Source organism: Condylura cristata, unplaced genomic scaffold (assembly GCF_000260355.1).
Source record: "Condylura cristata isolate star-nosed mole 26May11 unplaced genomic scaffold, ConCri1.0 scaffold00016, whole genome shotgun sequence".
Taxonomy (NCBI): domain Eukaryota; kingdom Metazoa; phylum Chordata; class Mammalia; order Eulipotyphla; family Talpidae; genus Condylura; species Condylura cristata.
This window is the reverse complement of record NW_004567117.1, coordinates 729,987-751,703: the sequence shown is the minus strand read 5'-3', so window position 1 is coordinate 751,703 and position 21,717 is coordinate 729,987. Positions and strand designations below refer to the sequence as shown.

Here is a 21,717-nt window from a genome sequence, read left to right as displayed (position 1 = left end):
CTAAATATTTAGGACATTGAAGTCTAAACAGAATTATTTCATGAACTCACAGGTAATGAAAAACCATTTGGCTAGTAAGTTTAGCTAATTCTTTTACCTTAAAAAGTCTTTAAAACCACACCATTGTGGTGTAGGAGTGAGCTTGGAAAGTGGCTGAGTTTTCCAAGGAACCTTACTGAGACAGATACCTGGTGATGAGCAGAGTTCCTGTGGTAAGGGCCCAAGCACAAGTGGTATAGTTCAGATGCAGACCAGTCTCTACAATGCCTGAAGAATAGCCACCCAGCAAAAGAACACCAAACTTTCTAGCAAAAACAAACAAACAAAAATCACTCTTAAGTTTTCCACCTCCTAAAAGAATTCTGAAGAGCTTACTGAAATACCCCTTGATCTTCCTCGTATCTTTAGTGCAGGGCCTACGAGATAACACTTATGAGTGGAGATTGACTACATTTGTCCCGCCAGGGTTTATATTATGAAGGTGTTGTGTTTTTCCTGTAATCACATTTTATTCTGATTATCCATTGAAGCCACCAAAGGCTACTTGCTACATCAGAATCTTATCAGTCTATAACTGCAGCATCAGTAGCCAGGGAGTCATCTGTCTGGACACCCTTAAAGACAACTGGAATCTTGGCTTTGACCATTTCAGAGGTTTTGTTCTCTTTTGAAAGTCCACAGCCCTGCACATTCTCTGGTTGGATGCACAACTACTTGGGATTTGATCCACACCCTACAATAGACCAAAAGATACATAACATATTTCATATAATTTGTATGCATAGTTACATTCTAGTGGGGAAAAAAAAGAAATGTTATGCATATACTTAAATAGAAATGAATGTTGTGGAGAAAAATAAGATAGGAGAGGAGGATTGGAAGGACAAGGAGTTTGGGGAGGGATGTAATAGGGAAGGAGTTACCACTTTTAAGCAGAGAGAACCCCGTAAGATGGTAGGGGTGATGACTTTTGAGTGAAGGTGATGAAACTGAGGGAGTTAGCCAAACAGATATCCCAGTAAAGTATGTCTACACAGGAGCAGCACATTTAGATGTGCACGGGGCAGCAAGGAGGCCTGTGTGCAAACAGCTGACTAAGGGAGGGAGGTGGGAGGCTGAAGAGTTGAAGAGAGCCCAATCATAGAAGGTTGTATAGTTTGTTATAAGGATTATAGGCTTCCATCTGACTGAAATGCCCGGGTCACTGAAAATATAAGAATTATTATTATTTTTTTTTAAGATTTATTTACTTAGGGCTTTCCTTGGTGGCACAGGTTAAAGCACAACACTAAGAAGCTAAAGCCACTTCAGCATAAGATTGATCCCCGCCCTGGAGATGACCCACATTGTGCAGCAGACCTCTCCTGACCCACCCGCTGCTCCCCTCAGCAGTGTATTTCGTCAATCTGCCTGTTCTACTCCTCACTGTCTCTTGTGAAGCCTCTCACTGCCCCTGCGCCTCTGGCCTGTACCCCAATTCTGTATACATAAATAAATCTTAAAAGAAAAACAAGGTATGCATACAGAACTGGGGTACAGGCCAGAGGCGCAGGGGCAGTGAGAGGCTTCACCAGAGAGAGAGTGGGGAACAGAACAGGCAGATCAAAGAAGTACACTGCTGAGGGGGGCAGCGGGCAGGTCAGGAGAGGTCTGCCACGCCATGTGGATCTCCAGGGCGGCGATCAAACTCATGCTGAAGTGAGTTTAGCTTCTTAGTGCTGTGCTTTAACCTGCTCTGCCCACAGGGAGGGCCCAAAAAATATGAGAATTTTAAGTAGAGGAGAGACCTGATCTGACTTTTGTGTCAGCAGGGACATTCCAGATGCCTTCTGGTGACTAAACTGTGGTGGGAAAGACATAGGGAGAAGATCGGAGGCTAGTCAGGAAATTATTGAAGATATCTATTGAGAGCTGATGGCACCTTAGACTATGGTGACTGTTATTGTAACTGGGTGGTCCCTAGGAGAAGGGAAGTTCCAGGTTCCCTGCCCCACCCAGAAGGAGGGTGGAACTGAGCAGAGAAAAAGGAGAGAGAAGAGAGAAGGAGGGCAGATGGAGAAGGAGGAGACCTAAGGAAGCCACATGGAGCAGCAAACATGTGATGAAGAAACCGTGCTTGTTTCCTGACCCTGGACTGGTTAAGGCAGATGTGGGTGAGATACCTGTAGGGAAGTGACTATTGCAGTGTTTATATTGATTTTGATTTTGCTCTTTTCCTCTCAGATTTGTCTGGCCATTCTGACCCTTTTCCATGGGTCCTATCCAGAAGGTGCTTTAGTCTTGTGGCAGGCTTTCAGGCCTTGCTTTGGGCCAATCCCTTTTGGGTTGACTTTTGCCCACGAGGGGATGGGTAACTTCAGGTGTTTGATTTAGAAGTTACATTCTTTGTGTTCCATATTGTATATTCACTGTATTAAAGTCACTTTTCATTAAAGCTTTATATGTTTTGTCTTGTTGTGGCGGATGGCAGAACCCACTTAGAGCAGGCAGGTTTTGGGGCTTCAGGGGTGCCTCTCTCTGAATTGAGGTGCCCTATAACATTATGAGTCTGTAAAAGGGGCCAGATTCCAGCTGTGCTTTGAAGGTGAAGCCAACAAAATTTCCTGGATTGGAGAAAGAAAAGCATAAAGATGACTCCAGAGCCACTGGAAAATAAAATTTCTTAGATGGAGAAGGAACATGTTACTGTGGGAAATTGGAGTAATGGTTTGGACATGATAAGGTCAGATGTCTGTTGTATTCCACATGGAGATTTTGGACAGGTGGTTGGAAGAATTGAGAATCGTATTATGTAGGGAGGGGTGGAGAGGTGTGGTATGAGTATAGGAATGGGTGTATAGAAAAGGGAAGAGGACTGATGATAAGCTTGAAGACTCCAAAGTTAGAAGGTCAGGAAAGTTAGGAGTATCTAAGAAGGAGCAGACAAGGTTGTCCTTGTGTTCCTGTGAAGCACTTGGTTCCAGGTGATAAATGTGATCATTTGTGTCAGAGATGGATGGTCTATTAAGATGGCCTGAGGTGCCCACATTGGAGTTAACTACATACATTGTTGACACCAACAACATTGGTGACCTAGACAAAGTTTTGCTACAGAAATGGGGGCCAAATCCTAAACAGAGTTTGTTTAGGGGAGAATCACAAATTAGTGGCATTAAGCTGTGGGAGCAGAGAAATAGAGAAAGTTATGTTTGTATAACTGATGGGAAGGATCCCATAGATATTTATGTTATTATGTACCAAAATACTCAGAATTCAGAAATTTAATAATCGCCAGTCATTTGGATTCTCATTAGACTATAATCAAGTGTGGGTAACACAAGTACCAAAGAGCTAGAGTGGGATTTCACTCTTTAAAATTTCTTCAAATTTTATTGAATTTTGGATTGTAAGAACTTAAAGGATGTTTAGACCTTGAGACGTACACAGTGGCTTTTAGACTCCTTAGCTAAAGGAACCTTTTTGCACTGAAACTTCAGAGGAAAGTCTATTAAGGCCCATTAGGCCCTGCCATGATTCCTTTATGGACTTTGCCCCCACCTCCTACAGAAGCTTGCTTTACAGGAAACACCTCAGTTGTTGGGAAAATTAGAAGCTGCTGGCTTAATCCAGACACCTCCCTTTCCAGTAAGTAATCTAGAGATTCTTGCCTGAGGATAAAAGCACACTATTGAAGAGCTGAGTGAGAAGCTTGTTGCCTGTGTTTCAGGATCATGGACTGGCTTCTTCTCCCTTTGTTCCCTGTGGCCACACACTTATGGGTAAGAGCAGTAAAGGACTCTGAATGAATGGATGTGTAAATGAACAAATGAATTAATTGGAAAAGCCCTAAGACCTAGTGTTTCCACTCCTAAGCACACTCCTAAGCTGCTATTTCATTGATGTTGGTCCCAATAGTGACTGTGATCTCATAACTAGGTACCTCAGGTGCACGTGCAAAGATAGGAGTTAGTGAACTTAGAGTTAGCATTGAGTCTTCTTATTCATGCTATTTATTACTCTTTGGACAAACTCATGAGAGGGTTATACAAGGTTAGTCTTGATGAGTGTATATTAAATGTTCAATATCATCTGGTTACCATTACATTCAGCACACTCACTTAAAGCATATAAATTGAGAGCCATTAACAGCTCTCAACAAAGCAGACAAGATTCTTCACCACTGAGCACCTTGCCCACTCCAGTCCTACGTTCCTCCTCACAGACATTGGAAGGAAATGAAAGAGAAAACCCAGGAAGCTTAATGTGTACCTCTAGTATACTGGTTACTTGGGTGTCTCTTACCTTTGATGAATCCATTCATCTGAATATCACACACACACACACTTTACTGCAATAAAACATTGATTAAAATGTCAGCATACCAGTCCTTGATCTCAGAATCCTTTAATGCCTAAGGTTTCACTCACAGTAAAAGCCATTTTCAGACCAGTCATCTGCACAGAACCACAGGTTTGGCCAAGCCTTATGGTGGACTCCTCGTCTCTCTCACCCCTCAGCAGTCAGTGTCAACGAATAGCTCTCCTATCTCTTCTGTTCTCAAATATAGGTGCTCCATGTGTACTTTGTGAAGTGCAGTTTATCTGAAATGGTGTTTATCTTTGTAGTTTGAATCTGTGTGTCTAGTTTTCTATTTGGATGATGCTATGGGGAATTAAGTACTTTCATATTAGCCCTTTGAAGTTAGAATTGGGTTGGATTTAGAATTCTGTAAACTTTTGGTTTTCCCAGAGATTTAATTTGCCCTTCAATAGGTTTCCAGGCACAGGGGGACATTCCTCTCACCCCGTTGGGTTCTTCTCTGGTTGGCTGAATATTCAAACAACATCAGGAATGTTAACAAAGGAAAAATCAATTTAATAGCATTCACATGGGGGAGATGCACTGATTATCAGATTCTGCTTTCAGTCAGGGAGAAAAGAAATTCTAAACTAAGGAATGAGGTAAGGAGTCCAGGGCCCTGAGAAGAAAGGAGAGAAACTCCATGTCACAAGCAGAGTGACTTCCTCTTTAATGGGAAAGATATGTTTCTCAGAGAGGATATGTTTACTGATATAGCTACACCTGGATGTTGCCCCCAAACAACATTCTCCTAGGTCATTAGAGGAAACAGATCACTTCTTTCTAGGGAAAGAGCTGAGGGATTAGGAGAGTGTCTGAGCTTCTCCTTAACCTCCAGGACCTTCATTGTTTTTAGCTCAAAATATTTTACCTGTCAAAGCAGACCATCTTGATCAGACCAACTCTGAGAACCTTGGGGTGGCCAGATGTAAGCACCTTCACAGGCTTTATATGTTTCCTGATTGTAAAATAATACATATAGCTCACAACAGACTAGTTTATATTTTGGTCAGATTCCTTCCAAACTCTTTGCCATAGTTGATATTCCCTTTCTGTTCTTCAAAGGTGGTGTTTCCCTCTGCACGCTTTCAATACCATTATAATAAGTTGTTAAGACTTTACACAAGATTTATATATTTTCACATGGTATGGACAGAAAAACAAGGTAACAAGTCATTTCATTCACTAGCTATAAACATAGAAAGGAAATACTGTTATTTGTAAATTCAATTTTGAAAGACTTTTGCTGATTTTTAAAACTTGTTAGTGCTTTGGTGAAAATTGGATAATTTTTTCCCGAGCTTCTCTAAAAATCAGGGACTAGTGTCTAACACCCAATAGTTCTGGGTACTTTTAAGAGCACATTTTCTCCTCATGGTTCTTAGAGAATTTCAGACATATTAAAATAATCTTTTCAGCACCATAGTGGGAACAATAAACCAGATCATAAAATGGATATGGGTTTGTAACAGTTTTATTTCTATCTTAGAGGGTAGACTCTTCTGTGTTAATCACATTATATGGGCCAATCAATATCCTTTTATCATGTCATATTTGTCTTTTTGAAGGACAGCTACGGTTTCAGTAGTACCACTGAAAACATGACTTTTATTAAATGCTTTGGTAAGATTATTCATTATATACAATGTAAACAATCATATTAAATTTCATGTGGTTACAAATTTATTGCCAGAAAAAACAGCCCCATCTGAGTGAGGGGAGAACATCATTAATAACATGGTATTTTTAGTTTTGATGCTGCGTATGTTACTTGGGTAGACTTGTGATGTTATTCAGATACAGGCAACTTCTGTACTTGCCTCCCTCAGATTTCCAGAGATAAGATTGATGATACGTTAGATAGTAAGTCTCTCACAGGTTATTCAGAATGGATTCCTTGCATTAAAAAAACTGAGTGTGCAATCTGCCAGCCATAGATTGTAAAGAAGTAAAATTTGAGAATGGTCCTAAAGCTTGACCAGTTATTTGTAAAGATTCTCAAAGCTTTATCTTTTTAATTTGGTGACTTGCTACGTTCTAGCTGCTGTCATCTTGGTCCCTTATGGGAACCCCTGCTGAAGGCTGGTTCAGGAAGTAACAGTATGGGGAACTCTTTTCCTTATTGGTAAGACTGGTATTTAAGATAGAATGCCCATATTGTTGCATTGCACCTTTTAGTAAAAAGAGAGACATCTCAAGTCTTAGAAGCAGAAGAATAGGTCTTTCTTCTCAACTACAAGGCCATCTTCCATATGTCAGCAAGAGCTTGCCGTCTATCCGGTGCCCTGGTCTCTACAGCTTATTTGCTTAGCATTCATTTTAGTGACCACTTACTAGAGCTTTATCTTAAGATGAAGACTTTCTTGTTCCTTATATTTCTTTGTTACTTTTGGTCTTTTATCATTGTTTTCCATATTTACTGATCTTTAAAAATTCTTTTATATTATATAAATATGAAATGTATATATTCAATAATATGAGTGTGTATATATACATAGAAAATTCATATAAATATATAAAATTATATATATATAAATACATTTATACATATATAAAATTCATCATTTTGTACATGATGAATCTTGGTTGTAATCCCTATGGACTTCCCACCCATGTGCCATCACCATAGTTCCATGTGCTCTTCCTGCTGCAGTCTTGATTTTTGTTTTAACTTTATTACAGTTCCTTTTTTTTTTTTTTATCTCTTACACTCCTGCTATGAATGAAACCATCTGGAATTTTTCTTTCTATTTCTGGCTTATTTCACTAAGCATGATCCTTTCCAGCTCCATCCCTGTTGCCACAAATGGCATGAGTTTATCCTTTTTGATTGGTAGGTAATATCACATAGTGTGTATATATATATCTTCTTGTTTTACTCATCTATTTTTGGGCATTTGTTGCTTCCACATCTTCATATTGTAAATAGAGTAGCAATAAACATAACAGTGCAGGTGTCCTTTCGAATTAATGTTTTTGTGTCGTTTGGGTGGAGATGGATCATATGGAAATGCCATTTTTAGCAGTTTGAGTAGCCTCCAAACAGCTTTCCAGAGTTTGCATTCCCACCAGCGGTATAGGAGAGTGTGGAGTTCCTTTTTCTCCAAATCCTTGTCAACATGTGTTGTTACTAGTTTTTTTTTTTTTTTTAATATGTGCCATTCTCATTGGTGTTAGATGGTATCTCATTGTGGTTTTGATTTACATTTCCCTTATTACACATGATGTTGATCTTTATGACAGATAATCTTGTGTCTTACATGGAAATAGGCGATGGATATGTAAAACAATGAAAGTATTGTATATTGGAAAAGGTAAACTTAAATTGGTTGTGGTTACTTAACTAATTTTAAAACCTTAATCTTCACTTATAGATTTTTATGGCTGAGTTTAATCTCTTTGTTATTGACATTGAGAAGGCTTCTGTGACTGAGAACAAGTTCTGGATTTTATTGTCAGAAATGTTGGTGACAGAATCACTCTCAGAATTCAAATTTTTGATTGATGCAAGTGTGAATTGAAAGAGTTGGTGTTGCTTTATGGATTTTAACAAAAGTAGCTAATGTAGACTACCTTGCCAACTCACAAAAAGCTTATTTTACAGCTGTGTTGTAATAATATATGTTGGCCCTTAATTTGTGATTGAGATCAGATCTGTGAAAACTAAGGATTTAAATATGTTTAAACTGAAATCCTTTCTTCAACAGTTTCATTGAGATGTAGCTGACATGCAACATGCACAGCATGTTGATTTGATGCACATCCATTGCAGAGTGGTGTTAGTTACTTGTGTTAGTTACAAATTTGTGTTACTAACACCTGTGTAACGTGTTAAAACTTGAATCATGTCCCCTAATTACTGTTTCTTTTTTGCAGTGAGGACTTATAAGATCTACTTTCTTAGTAACTAAAATGCTTTTTTGGGGGGCAGTGGGCAGAGGGATGGGTCTTCCAGTAGGAACTAGAAAACCCGCTAGGCAAAGTCTAAAAGAACTGTAACACTTGTGTTGTCTTTTGACTAATAGAATGTTGACTCTACTGAGTGACTTATCTTCAGCTTCTGAGATGCAGATTTATTTCCCTTGAAGTTAATGTGGAACATTTATCTTTTGAATCCTGTTCAGGTTAGATTTAGAATTTTCAGATTTTTAAACTACTAAGGTTTCTTTATGTGTAAACATTTTTGAGATTCACAGAAACTCTAATATATTCAGTTTCTTTCCTGGTTTCAGGACTCTTAGAATTGTGGGTTTTTTCCCCCAAAGGTAGTTCTTTTCCAAAGGTAACTCAACCATTCTTTCCCTTTCTCTTTTCTCACATTGTACACTCCAAGTATATAAGACTAGTTTGCACAAAATTAAAGTGAGAATTGGAACAAAATGTACCCCCTCTCCCTTTTGGACAGAAGTCTTGGTTTTACGTTCTTTATAGGGAATTAGAATTTTATAAATCTATGACAATTTAAAGTCACTGGAATTCATTAGAAGCTATAAGTAGCATGTGGAGAAAATAAAGAAAGGCTCTGAACCTGGAGAAAATTCTTTATTACTACCTTACTGGCAGTATATAATGTGATCTTAAAATCTTTTGCTTGCTCTAGAATTTTTTTTTTTTTCATAAGAAATTGTTACAGGGCAGTGAGAGGGGCACTCTAGGACCCCCACACCTGCCTGCTCTAAATAGGTTCTACCAACTGCTGCATCAAGACAAAACATATAAGACCTTTAATGGAAAAGAATAATGCAATTAGTGTGCAATACAGAAAAGATAAAGAATATAGTTTCTAAATCAAACACCAAAAGTTACCTATCCCTTTGTGGGTAAAAGGGATTGGCTGAAAGTAAGGCCTAAAAGCCAGAACAAGTTTAAAGCACTTTCCAGTGGAGACCCATAGAAAAGGTTCAGAAATGGATAGCCAAGTCTGGGAGGAAAAGAGCAAAATGAAAATCAAGATAAAAACTGCCATTGTTAACCTCCCCATGGGTCTCTCACCCACCTCTGTTTCAACCAGTGCAGCACCAAGAAACAGGAGCTGCTTCTTCACATGTCTCTCTGTTCCATGTGCCTCCCTCAGGTCTCCTTCAGGCTCTCTATGCTTGCTCCTTCCTCTCCAGTCTCCTCTCCTGATTATTCTCCTCCCTGCTCAGCTCCACCATCCTTTGGGTGGGAGAGGGAACCTGAAACCTCCCCTTTTCCTGGGGACCATCCTGTTACAAAAACAGATAATTATGGCAGAAAGAAATGCCATTTCCTTCATTTATAAAGTACTGGCTTAAAAAAAATTATGCATACAAGAGCTGGAGTGTAGACCAGAGGTATGGGGTGGGGTATTGAGAGGGTGGGTGTTTGTGAGAGGATTCACCAGAGACTGAGGGGGGAGCAAAACAGGCAGATCTCCTAAAATAGACTGATGAAGACAGGAGAGGTCTGCTGCTCCATGTGAGTTAGCTCCCTGGGCCATGGATCGAACTTGTGTGCAGATGACTTGATAGTGCTGAGACTTAATCCCTTGCACCACCAAAGAGGCCCTAAAGTCCTTACTATTTTTTTTCCTTGTATTTATTTTGTTTTATTTTTATAACAGTTTCTTTTTACATCATTTTGTACTTTTTTTTTCCATCTCAATTGTAGTCCCTGCAGGTTTCCCATCACCGAGTCACCTATGTGCCACACCATAGTCCTTACTATTTTTTAAAAAAGAGGAATTATTTAAGTATAAGATTTTAAATTTGTAGTTTTTGAAGGAAAAACTGCACTCTGTGTTCTAGTCCATTATAATACATCTGAAATCTTTGTGAAGACATGTGCCCGATGTTTCATGATCTTTGGTTTCTTTCAGTTTCTGATTTAGAAGAACTGTTCTATGAAGAATGGACAAAATACAATAAAAAGTGTTTTTTAAATATTTTTTAAAAATTTATTCTTTCTGTGACTTGAGTTTTATTCCACTGAGGAATTTTCCTGACTCTAGTTTAGGAGTCACAATGTTTAGGAGTCACTGAACCCATGGTCCCAAGGTTTCTGAAGTATTCTGTTGGAAGGACAGAACTCTTCTGTAGAAATTGAGCCTATATCCAGAATCATCAAAATCCAGAAATCATCAAAACACCTGTCTAGTTTAAGAGATTGTTTTTGACTGCTTTTTTTTTTTCAAAATTAGCAAATAACAACCAAATATTCTAATAAGATACTGAAAAACAACAAACCTGGGTGACTTAGGTTGACCCAGTTAGTGGCTCCCCACCTGAGTACTTATGACTATAGGAAATGACTCAAAAAGGGTTTGTTTACAGGGAGGAAAAAACTGGGACTGGGAAGGAGAGAATGAACAGGCTGGCACTTGGCCAGATGCCATCTGTCCCACCCTCCCATAGCTGAGCTGAAGCTGCATGTGGCAAGCAGCAGCTTCCCCACAGACACCCAGTAACTGCCGAACATTCCAGCAGTTTAACTGCCAAAAACATCAACCTACTTTTTCCTATCATCATCTCCCACTCAAAAGGGGGAGTTTGAAAAGCTCTATCTTCTACTGTACAGTTGGCTATGAGTACATCTAACTGGTTCAAAGTTGCTTTCCCACCGTTCTTATGATATTGTATGGGCAAACATTCCAGGCCTGGCAGGTTCATGGTGGTTTTGGGCAAATTGAAAGAAAAATTGGAGCCCTCAATAGATTTGATAGTCTTTTTAATGCTGGTGCACAGGCATACCAGGGGGGGAGGCAGGCAGCAACTTTGCCTCGCAGCTCTCACACCCCCTCAGCTCCATCTCCCCAGCCACCACTCCAATCTTTGCTTTCTCTGGTTTCTCTCCTTTGTTCCTCTCAATCTGACTCATATTCCCAAGTGTGTTTTGTAATAACATGCTATCTCATATGGATAAGGGAACTAGAAAGGACACAAAGCCACAGGTTGTGGCTGTAGAGGCCGGCGACAGGGTTGAAAAAGAACCCAACTTACTCCATTTTCCTCACAAATACCATTAGTTAATGGGAGTGCTTCCTATAAGTCGTTATATGTTTCTCACTAGACAGTGGTTCTCCATTTTGGCTGCCCCATCATAGTTACTATAAGGATCTGTAGAAACCTATACTGCCCAGGCTGCTCCTCAGGCCAGAAAGCAGAGGCATGGACTGACTTTGTTATCTGCAGTGTTAAAAGCTGCCCAGTAGATTCCAGAACACAGTCAAGGTTAGAATTGCCCCTCTAGGGTTCTTTGTGGTATGGAAGTAAGCTAGCTATTAGAGGACTACCCTCTGTTATCTGAATGTCCTGGATTTTTGGATAGCAGGATGGTAGAGGGGCCCTAGCATGGTGAGTTGGTGAATCAGAATCAAGTTGGAAATCTACCTCTGCAGACAGATGTTTTACTCTGGCCTGCAATTTAATTCCAGCGTTTACATTAATCTTTCACACTTAGTAACATTATAGCAATTTTCAATCACATCAAGAAGTCAGTAGATTCAAAATTTTAGTCCAGTTTGTAGCTATGTGAGGGAGAGCTCTTTATTTAGTTCAAATAAAGAGTTCAATTCAGTGACTTACCTTTGAGAAATTTGAAATTTTATAAATTTAAATTTCAATGGATTGTTTTTATTATCTAAGTATGAGTTTTATGTGAAAATCAGTAGTTACAAGCCTTGTTAATGTATCCTGACTAATGTTAAAATTACTCAAGAAAGGCTATTTTGAGAATTTTGTGAAACACATGGGCATCCTCACTACAATGAGACTTACACCTTCATGGAAGCAAATTTAGAAAATGAGAGGCAGTGAGGGGAAGACTCTGAGAGGAAAGGCAGTGGATTTAGAAACATCTGGGCCTTGCCAATTATTAGTTTAATTATAGGCCAGTCACTTATTTCCGAGTTTTAATTTCCTCACCTATAAAGTGTTAATAATAATATCTAAATTATTTAGATAATAATATCTAAATTATTTCACAGGGAGACTCAGATTAGATCATTCATTTCTTTAGTAAATATGTGATTCACTGAGTTCCTGTTATATATAGCAGGAAGTACTCTAGATGGAAGGATATGAAGAAGGAAAATGTGCCTTTGGAAGGAGTGAGCCTAAATATTAGTCATTGCTCACATTTTAAAAACATTTATATTCTAAGCCCTTTGAAGAACACTTGCTCTTTCATCAATGTCTCCATGTCTCAGTGCCTGGCATATAGCATAGAATGGGCCAAAATATGGGTCATGTAAGTGAATGATTCCCATAACTTATTTCCTTGACATGAACACTTTGTTACTTTAGACTCAAACATATTAAAATGAGTAAAGTATGGCTGTGTTTTCATTTCCTTGCTGGCTTAGTTGTACTTGAACTTGAACATGGTACTCTAACCTGAGATCCTGAGATCCACAGCAGAGGTTAAATTGGAATGTGACTCAGTCTAGGCTAGTACCCTATTTTTCTAATCACATTTTAACATCTGGAGTACCTGTTTTTGGCTAGTGTCCTTGTCATATTTGGTATTAACCTGAACTCCAATATTTTCTTTGGAAAATAAGATAGATTCTTTCCTTGACATCCCCTTATTCAATTAAAAAAGTCACTAAATAATCATTTCCAACAGCTGGGTTTAATCTGTCTGCCTTATGGGAAAAGAGACTGGCTTCAGCAGCACTTCTACCACATCATATGTCTGGATCATATTCAGCACACAGGACTTTTTTCACATGATGGGTACAACTAGCAATGAATTTGTGGTTGTGGATTTGGGTTGTGTCCACATGTTACTCTAAACTAGATCAGGGCTTGTGGTTGGTGTCTTTTTCTACATGCATTTAGGAGAATGTTAACAAATGAAACATCCTTTCATAATGGTTCATGAAATGCTTAGAGGATTTAGGTTCTTTCTCTTTACAGCAGATATGGGGTTATTCTTTCTGAAGCCCTATGTGCCCGGGTATGCATTTGATTTGATGAATCAAATGGAATTTGAAGAATGGAATGTTAGGTCAGACATGATTCTGGCCTGCTACCCATATTCCAGTAGGTAAAAATCAAGGGGAAATGAAGATGCTGTGGTAGTTAGTGCCAGTGGAATTCTGAACTTCAAAAAATAAAGTGGGGGTCCCTCCCTGTTGGCACAGCAGGTTAAAGCACAGCACTAAGAAGCTAAAGCCACTTCAGCATGAGTTCGATCCCTGTCTGCCCCAAAGGTGATCCACATGTCATGGCAGACCTCTCCTGACCTGCCCACTGCTCCCCTCAGTGGTGTACTTCATCAGTCGGCCTGTTCTGCTCCCCACTCTGTCTCTGGTTAATTCTCTCACTGCCCCTGCACCTCTGGCCTGTACCACACTTCTGTATGCATCAATAAATAAATCTAAAAAAATAAATAAAATGGGACCTACTGAAATAAAGTAGGACCTGTAACATCTGCAGGTGCTATTGGAAAAAAAAAATCATAGGATGAAAAGTGATATTCATTATAACATATACTTGTATATTTGTGTGCTCATGTGTTTATAGTTGTGTAATTTCCTTTATCCATAATTGTTTAAATTGATCGTAATGTGTTAAATTTGCTAATTTATTTTGAAGATTTAAGGAAGAAAATTGCATTTTCAGATACTGGTTTTTTACAGAATGTAGGGATCTCATGTTCAGTATGGCTTACAGAGATTTGGGTTTGGGCTCCAGCTTTAATTTAAGTCATCCACTTGGCCCTTGGCCTGATTGCTTCTCAGTAGCAGAGGGTGTACATTATTTTCTCACTTCTTATTTTATAAAGTCAGTGCCACTCCCTGCCTGGTATTAAACATGGAGTTTCTTAGGCACAAGAAGAATGAACAGCCAAGAGGTTAAATATTTTTCGCAGGGTTTCACAATATACCAGACAAGTTGGAAATGAAATGTATGACCCTCCTTTTGTCAACCCTGAGCTTCTGAGTTCTATCAGCACCACAGCTGCACAGGCTTCTTTTACCTTTGGAAAGGTAGAAAAATGCTAAGGACATTTTCAAGCTAAACAAGAACCCTGCAGTTAGGCTTTAAAAGTTGGTTGTAAAAGTACAACTGAGTAGGTTGTAAAAGTAAGGCAACAATGGTTTTGTAGGCTGAGGTGATAGTGCAGCATGTACTGGAAGGCGCCAGTGCCTGCCCTGTGGGTTTCCTAGATGGCAGGGCCTTAGCAAGATAGCACTTCTCTGAGGTCAGTTTCCTGGGATCTGCAGATAGGCTGAGTTCTCGAATTATCATGGTATACAGATTAGGAAGTAAAAAACCTCAAACGCATCCAGCTTGCACTGACTGTTTCGTGCCTCTGTTATGCTTTTTCAGAGTGCAAATTCACCTGCACCAGTGGTAAATGCTTGTATCTTGGGTCACTAATCTGTAACCAACAGAACGACTGTGGGGACAACAGTGATGAAGAAAACTGCCTCCTGGTGACTGAACATCCACCTCCAGGCATCTTCAACTGTAAGTCCTTCCCCCTCACCTGGGCAGCTTAACTTTGATTGTGTTTCTGTAACAAGAGGTAGGGTCATGGGAAATGGGGAGGATCTTGGAGTTCTGTGTTAAGAAAACAGTTTAGCATTTTCACAAAGGGTATGTTTTCCTTCTTTTAGGGAAGAAAGATGGTGTATATCCAGGTGGGAAATTCATCCTACTTACACTTTTATGGCACTTTGTTTTGGAATAGGTTTTGGCTACTTGAAGCACTGACTAGATTTCAAGATATATTAATTTAGTATTTCCTATACCAATTTTATGTACTCTGTATAGTAATTTTAAGTAACAATTTTAAAATAATTTTAAGTAAGCAAAGAAAGATGTGTTAAAACTATCCTGATCATGTGTATTTCTGTCTGATGCTGGATGGAAAACAACCTAAGTGGGCTGTTTACATGTGTCACTCCCCAGGACTAAGGATGTGAGTGTTTCTTAAACTTTAAAAAGGTGCAATCAGTTTGAATTTCACTGATCTTTGATCTCATGGTTCTTAGTCAGAGAAAGGCAAAGGAAGGCAACTCTGAACCATCCTGGAATTCTCTTAGGAGAAGTGCCAGATGGTCTGCTGTGCTTCCTTTGGCTGAGGGCAATGGGGGTAGAGGGTGCTTTGCAGTAGAACATCCTGGATGACTGTTCCCAGCCCTGACCCCCTTCATGGAGTCTTACTGAGATCAAAGTGCAGAAGTTCTCTCTCAGTCTTACTGACATTATTTTGAAGTGTTAAAGGTGTTTTTATTTATAGATTTTGCGGTTATTGTTATGGAAGTCACCTTCCATAACTATTGGTACCATAATTTGGATGTAGGGTGAAATTTAAGAACAGTGATTTTTGTTGTTTCCACTGTTTTTTTTTATCTTCAAGCTGAGAAAATGACTGTGCCTGCTATTTTGACTTGCAAAATTCAACAATGTAATAGTACAATAATTTTCCTTAAGTTTTTCTGTTGTGTCAGTTTTCTATAATGAGCATTATTAGGTTCCATCCTCACTTTGAGAAGGTTAGGTTGTGTGTTTTCGTGGTGCGCAACACACGTTTCATTTGGTGGTAGTCTGGGCAGTAGTCTTTGCAGCTGTCTACACTGTCACTTGCCTGTACCGATGAAAGAGGTGTATGAAGTGTTGCTGGGTTGCGGTCCTGGTCCTGGCAATTACCCGATAATAGAGCTATTCCATGTTCCCATCTGCAGGAAGGGGATATGACAAGGGGTTTAATGGGAGCTAAGTGAAGGAATCCTTAGAAACTATTGTTCAGGTATAACTAGAACTTGTGTCCTTGTGGCTAAAGTGAAAGATTACTTACAATGTGCTCTCTTTCAAGAGCAGAGAGCCAGGAGACAGAATGACACAGGTGAGACCACAGTTGTGGCTTCAGATTTCCTTGAATTGATTCAAGTTCCAGCTAAAGACAGTGATTGAACCACTTTTAAGGTTTAGTTTCTCTGTGAAATGAGAATAATTTTCTGCCATATGAGGTTGCTAGGAGGATTTAAGTGAAACTATACTTAAAGCACAGTTATATAGAGTCCATCTTTTCTGTCATCATTGTATGGCTATGTTTTGGGAGGTGGGCCACGTGATTTTGTATCATTCATCTTTAATACCAAGACTACTATTCATATGTAATAGGAGTTTTCAGGTGTTTAGAGGTGAGCTTGTCCTCAGAAATTCTGGATGTTTTCCACTAACTCTGTCCCTGGGGAAGGTCTCCTGGGAGGCCTGCCAGTTGAAAGCTGCTTATTCTGACCCGGCGCTCACCCCCAGCACTGCCCTTTTCCTTTCTGCATCCCCAGGTTCTCTGCAGACACCACAGGGAGCTGACTGACTTGGTGCATCAGGATCCTCACTCTGTTGTAGCTTGTCTGTTGTGGTCAGGAACCTTTGGGAAAGGTTGTAGCATCCCTGTTCTTTGTTGATACTAGAGAATGATTATATATTACTAAATATGTATTCTCTTTCCTGTAGCTTGTTGACCAAGGATACAGAATAAACAAAGAATATTTTACTTCCTATTAATAGCCTTGTAATGAGGCTTAGAGGCTCTGATTTGTCAATGGGTTTTAATGGATCTCCCTGTACATTTCTCACAGCAGGTAAGCAGTATGCCCTTCACAGAGAGCTAATTCTGACAATAAGGCTCCCTCCTTTTGCCTCCACCTATTTGAAGGATTTTTTTTTGTCTACAGTTATTATCTTCCTGCCACCGCCACCCCCCCAAAACAAACAAACAAACAAACAAACAAACAAACAAAAAACTAGCGTTTCCCACTGTTCCAGTTTAAGAACAGGATTAGTTGTAAGATCTGCTTTGCCCCTGCCTGGAGGAAAACTTTCAATATTCTGCTATTTTATTTTACTTAATGTAAAATAAGATGGAATCTTCTGGATTTTCAGATGAGCTAAATCAGCGTAGAATTAACCTGTTTGCTGTGGGCATGAACCATGGCTTAGATGTCTTGGTCATCTCTGTCACTCATTTGATAAATGCCAAAGTTTAGCATGAATTCACATTAGAAAGAAAACTATAATTTGTGAAATCAGCAGTGCTAATAATAATGGAAGTCCTTATAATGACTGTAAACAGCTTTTCCCTTCAAAAAATATTTTTGGAACTTATTACTCGGCCTCTTTATTTTGCTGACTATGGTCAGGCTGTCCACTAAGACTAAACTACTTTTCTGAGAGCCCCAACAGAGATGTGGAGGACTATACTAGGCATTATGGGGGAGTGAAAGGTTAACAGATTTTGTTACTAAGGTATTGGCAGTCAAGTTGAGAAACTGAAAGACATAACATTCAAAGATAACTGAAAATAAACCAAGGACTGTGATAACTGAGCAACTCCAGCAGTTGGTGGTTCAGTAATTCATAGAGAATCATTCTGGTTGGATTAGTACTCCTGGTGGCTTAGTGGAGGAGATATGCTGGGTGACATGGTGAGGATTGAGTGCCAGGGCCAAAATAGTAGGAGTGTGGAGAGACGGATGGGAAGCCCTAACTTACCAGAAGGCCTGGGCTAGGAGTGCCTGAGATAAGTGTGGAAAAGTAAACTAAGTTCATAGGAAAATTCATGCTATGCATTCTTCCCTTTTCTCTAACAAATGTGGATTTCACTCCATGTGCAGGGATGCCTCCTGGCTATTGTCACTCTGGATAATGCTGGCATCTGCATTTCTTCATTTTCATTTGGATCCACTACCTCACCATTCCTGCCAAGCGATTACACTATATTTTCAAGCTCTTTTGCCACATCTTGGTGGGGTGAACAGAGTTCTTTTACTTTCCAGAAGCAATAATCGAGTAGTCTTGGAGAGAACTGTGTCATCTGAAAATGTTGGCAAGAACAAACCTTCCTTAAGTAATCACTGCTGAGGAATTCATGCTACTAGACCCTAAGAGTAACTCCCCCCACACCAAAAAAAAGAGTAAACCAAAGTTGAAAGGAAGCCAAAAGTCAAACAGAACAACTTTCACTTTCAGCTTCAATGGAATTTCCAATTAAGTGAGAGGAACCTATTCAGGGAACGTGGGGTATGGTGGAGCCACCATTCTTATTGGAGGGGTAAGTTGCTTCATTCTCTATAGGTGGCCTCATAAAATAGAATCTCAAATTCAAATGAACTGAAACTAATAAACTGTACCTAATGAAGCCAGGATTTTAACTTCAAGACTTTTTCAGAAGGAAACCTTTTTTTTTTTCTTGCCCAAGGCCATTTAAAGTAATGACAACCATGTAAGATAAAATTTAGCATATTGAAATCTGAGCTGAACCCTTTTATTTTCTTACCAAAGGGACTGACATTCTACTTGTCACTAAGTCTCAAGACATCTATCAAATTTATGTACTAAGGCCACACTATCCTCTATTTCACCTTTGACTGTTGATATCTTTTCAAGTATATTTGTCTGTTTATTCATTTGCTCAGCTTTATTGAGATGTAATTGACATATGGCGTTGTTCATGTTCAACATGTAGAGCATAATTACTTACCATACACGTATTATGAAACGATTGCCACAATTAGCTTAGTAAACACCAAGTGTTTTGTGTTTGGGACCAGGCTTATAATCATGTAGCAAAATTCTACAAACCAGCTAAAAACTGGATCTTTAATTTTGTTTATTTCAGCAATTCATTCTCTACTATCATCAGCTATCCTATAAGAGTTCATATTTCTCCAATTATCTTTATTTTGTTTTAATTACATTTTGTTTGAATCAGAATTCAGAGAGCCTCTATGATGGATTGGTATGTCTCCAAGAATTTCTTACTTTGCAGGATTTTCCCTCACCACCCTCTCCACAATACTTCTTGTGATTTTTGATGAAAGGGTCTGGATTGTTAGTTGTGGTATTTCACTTAGTGTAATCCACTGTCCTGTATAATTCTGGTAAATTGGTAGTTAAGTCTAGAGACTTGGGGAGACTCAGGTTTAATGTTATATATGTGAAGTGACTTTTTAGATATCATTGTTTTCCATCAGGAGGCATGTTCTCTCTGTTGTGTGTGTTACTAGAATCATTATGGGTTACTAAACAGTCATAACCTAATTCTGTCCTTTTTCCTCTATTTAAAAGGGGAGCTGCTTCTTTAAAGAGAAATCCACCATCAGTAAGGTGATTACCATGAGATTATCACAAATAAATATCATATTGGGTCAAGTTATTTTTTAATAATGAGAAGGTTTCCTATTGTCTTTAGAAGTCACCAATGAAGTTTTCTTTATGAGCCACTATGAATTAGTGAATTAAGATATTTCATGTATACCCATGACTTTTCTAGAAAACGCTCTCTGCTGCATGTAATGACCAACTCCCAGGTCATATCCAGGGTTCTGTGACTTCTAATGGCCAAACAAGTGCAGGGTCAGAATCCTGTACTTCAGCTCTAGGGAATCTCTGGAGTTCACTCCATCTTCTTATCTGGTTGACTCTCCCTTGATCAAATGTCCACAGTATTTGCTTATCTGCCTCTGACTTTCTGCATTGGCTTTATTTACAGCCTTGCCTCTCTGAGCCCACTACCTTCTGCTGAATCCACCTTGTAGACCCCAGGGCTGCACTTTGCTTTCTAACTCCTTCTGAGAAGCACTTGGCTGTCAACAGCACAGCAGGCCTGGCATGACCTCCTCTTTGGCATAGCCTTCAGCAAACTTAGAACCCCACAGCCTCTACCTCAGGCCTCTTTTCTGCTTTTGCCCACACTGTCCAGGCTGCCCTGTTTGCCTCCATCCGCCATCCCTTCTGCCTCCTTTAGCATTTGGAAGATTACCACCACCCTCTCACTTCTCCCTCTAGCCCATTCTTACTAAGTACTGCTCTCTCCTAGTTGCTTTTAATGTGTCAGTTGTTCTTCACCAAATCTGTAGACTTCCCCAGACCATTTCTTCTTTTATTAGTTTTTTTCTCCAGTTGATAAAGTTGATTGTCCCCTTTTTGAGATTGTTGGCTTCCTTAAGGTTACAGGATCACAATTAACTGGTGTGTTGGGTCACCACTCTCTGTTCCTTCTTTTTGGTGGCTCATCTGACTGCTAGGTTGTGGCCCATGTCCTCAGCGATTATTTCTTGTTATTGACTAATTCCAGGTACTACATGATATCAGAAACCACTGGTCTTATTTCCAGACCAGACCAATGTCTCTAACTACCTGTGGGTCTCTTCCAAGCTTCTGAAACTGTGAGAACCCAAAGCTGAAACAACTGTTTTCCCTCCATTCCCAGATGAGCTCCCCCTTTGATATTTTTTGTCTGAATGTATTGACCAATTGTTGGTGACATAGGTTGGTCACCCTTCCTCCCCACTCTTCCAGTAGCCAAAGTGACATGTTCTATTTGGAACCCAAGGTTACTTTTGTGTTGTGCTAATGACTTCAGTTGGATGGTACCTATAAAGATTTCTGCTTTAGCCCTCATGTCCACCATAGGATTGGCTTCTAACAGCATATATTACAAAGTGTGAATAGATGTGGCTCATAGCCCTGCAAACAGTTGTTGAGTTAATGAGTGAATGTGATTATTTTAGAAAACTCAAGTCTAGCCAGAGGATGAGAAACAATTGCTGTTTTGCTCATGGAACTAGAATACCTTAACAGTCCTGGCAATCTGTCTGATAAAACAGAGAAAAAGATGATGTAAAGTCTGTCGCCCCCAACCACATTGTACATTTGTTTACCATCAGTGCCCATGATAACTGGAGTATAAGCCTACTATAGTGACAACATACATTCTGTGACTAACAGCCTGATAGACTTTTACTATCAAGGCTTCCCAATACAGCAGTCTTTGAGAGACAAATCTGGCTTTTGAATATCTATATACTACATGTGGAGGCTGGTTCCTGCCAGACCCCAAGGAAATGTAGAATGCTTCCTCCTGGGCCCAAAGAAATGTGAATGTGGTGAGTCTGCTGTGCATGTTTATGTGTGCACCAGTTTGTGGAGGTGCAAGAGCAGTTTCAGTGACAAAGTACAGTGTCAGACCCTAAGTTCCAATCCTGGAGTCCCTAAGTCTCTAGGTAGTCATGTAACCAATTTGCACCTTGATTTTCTCATTTGTAAAACAATGTGATAATTCTGATATTCCTTGAAAAAGATATTCTGTGGATTTAATAAACTAGGTGAAATTACAGTTCGAATGCCTGGCACTAAGTAAATGCTTAATAAAAAATATTATATTTACTTGCTGTCTTTTGAAATTTATTTTGAAATGATTTTCCAATTTGGAGTAACGTTACAAAATGTGTCCTTTTAATCATTCTGTTTCCATATATTTGCAGTTCAGTTTTTTCTGACCAGTTGCAGAGTGAGTTGTAGACAGACATCATGTCTCACCCAATACTTCAGTGTACATTTCCTAAGCCAAAGACATATTTGTCCATAATCTTAATATATAGTTTTCAAAACCCAGAAG

The 21,717-nt window shown here is 39.3% G+C and overlaps 1 protein-coding gene across 1 annotated transcript in view; it reads left to right on the top strand.

Moving 5' to 3' along the window:
* LDLRAD4 (low density lipoprotein receptor class A domain containing 4) overlaps positions 1–21,717 on the top strand; it is a 486,732-nt gene that overhangs the window by 240,529 nt on the left and 224,486 nt on the right. Inside the window, exon 4 of the mRNA XM_012725845.1 lies at positions 14,637–14,777. Coding sequence (XP_012581299.1) covers positions 14,637–14,777 — 141 coding nt within the window. The remainder of the gene's footprint in view (positions 1–14,636; positions 14,778–21,717) is intronic.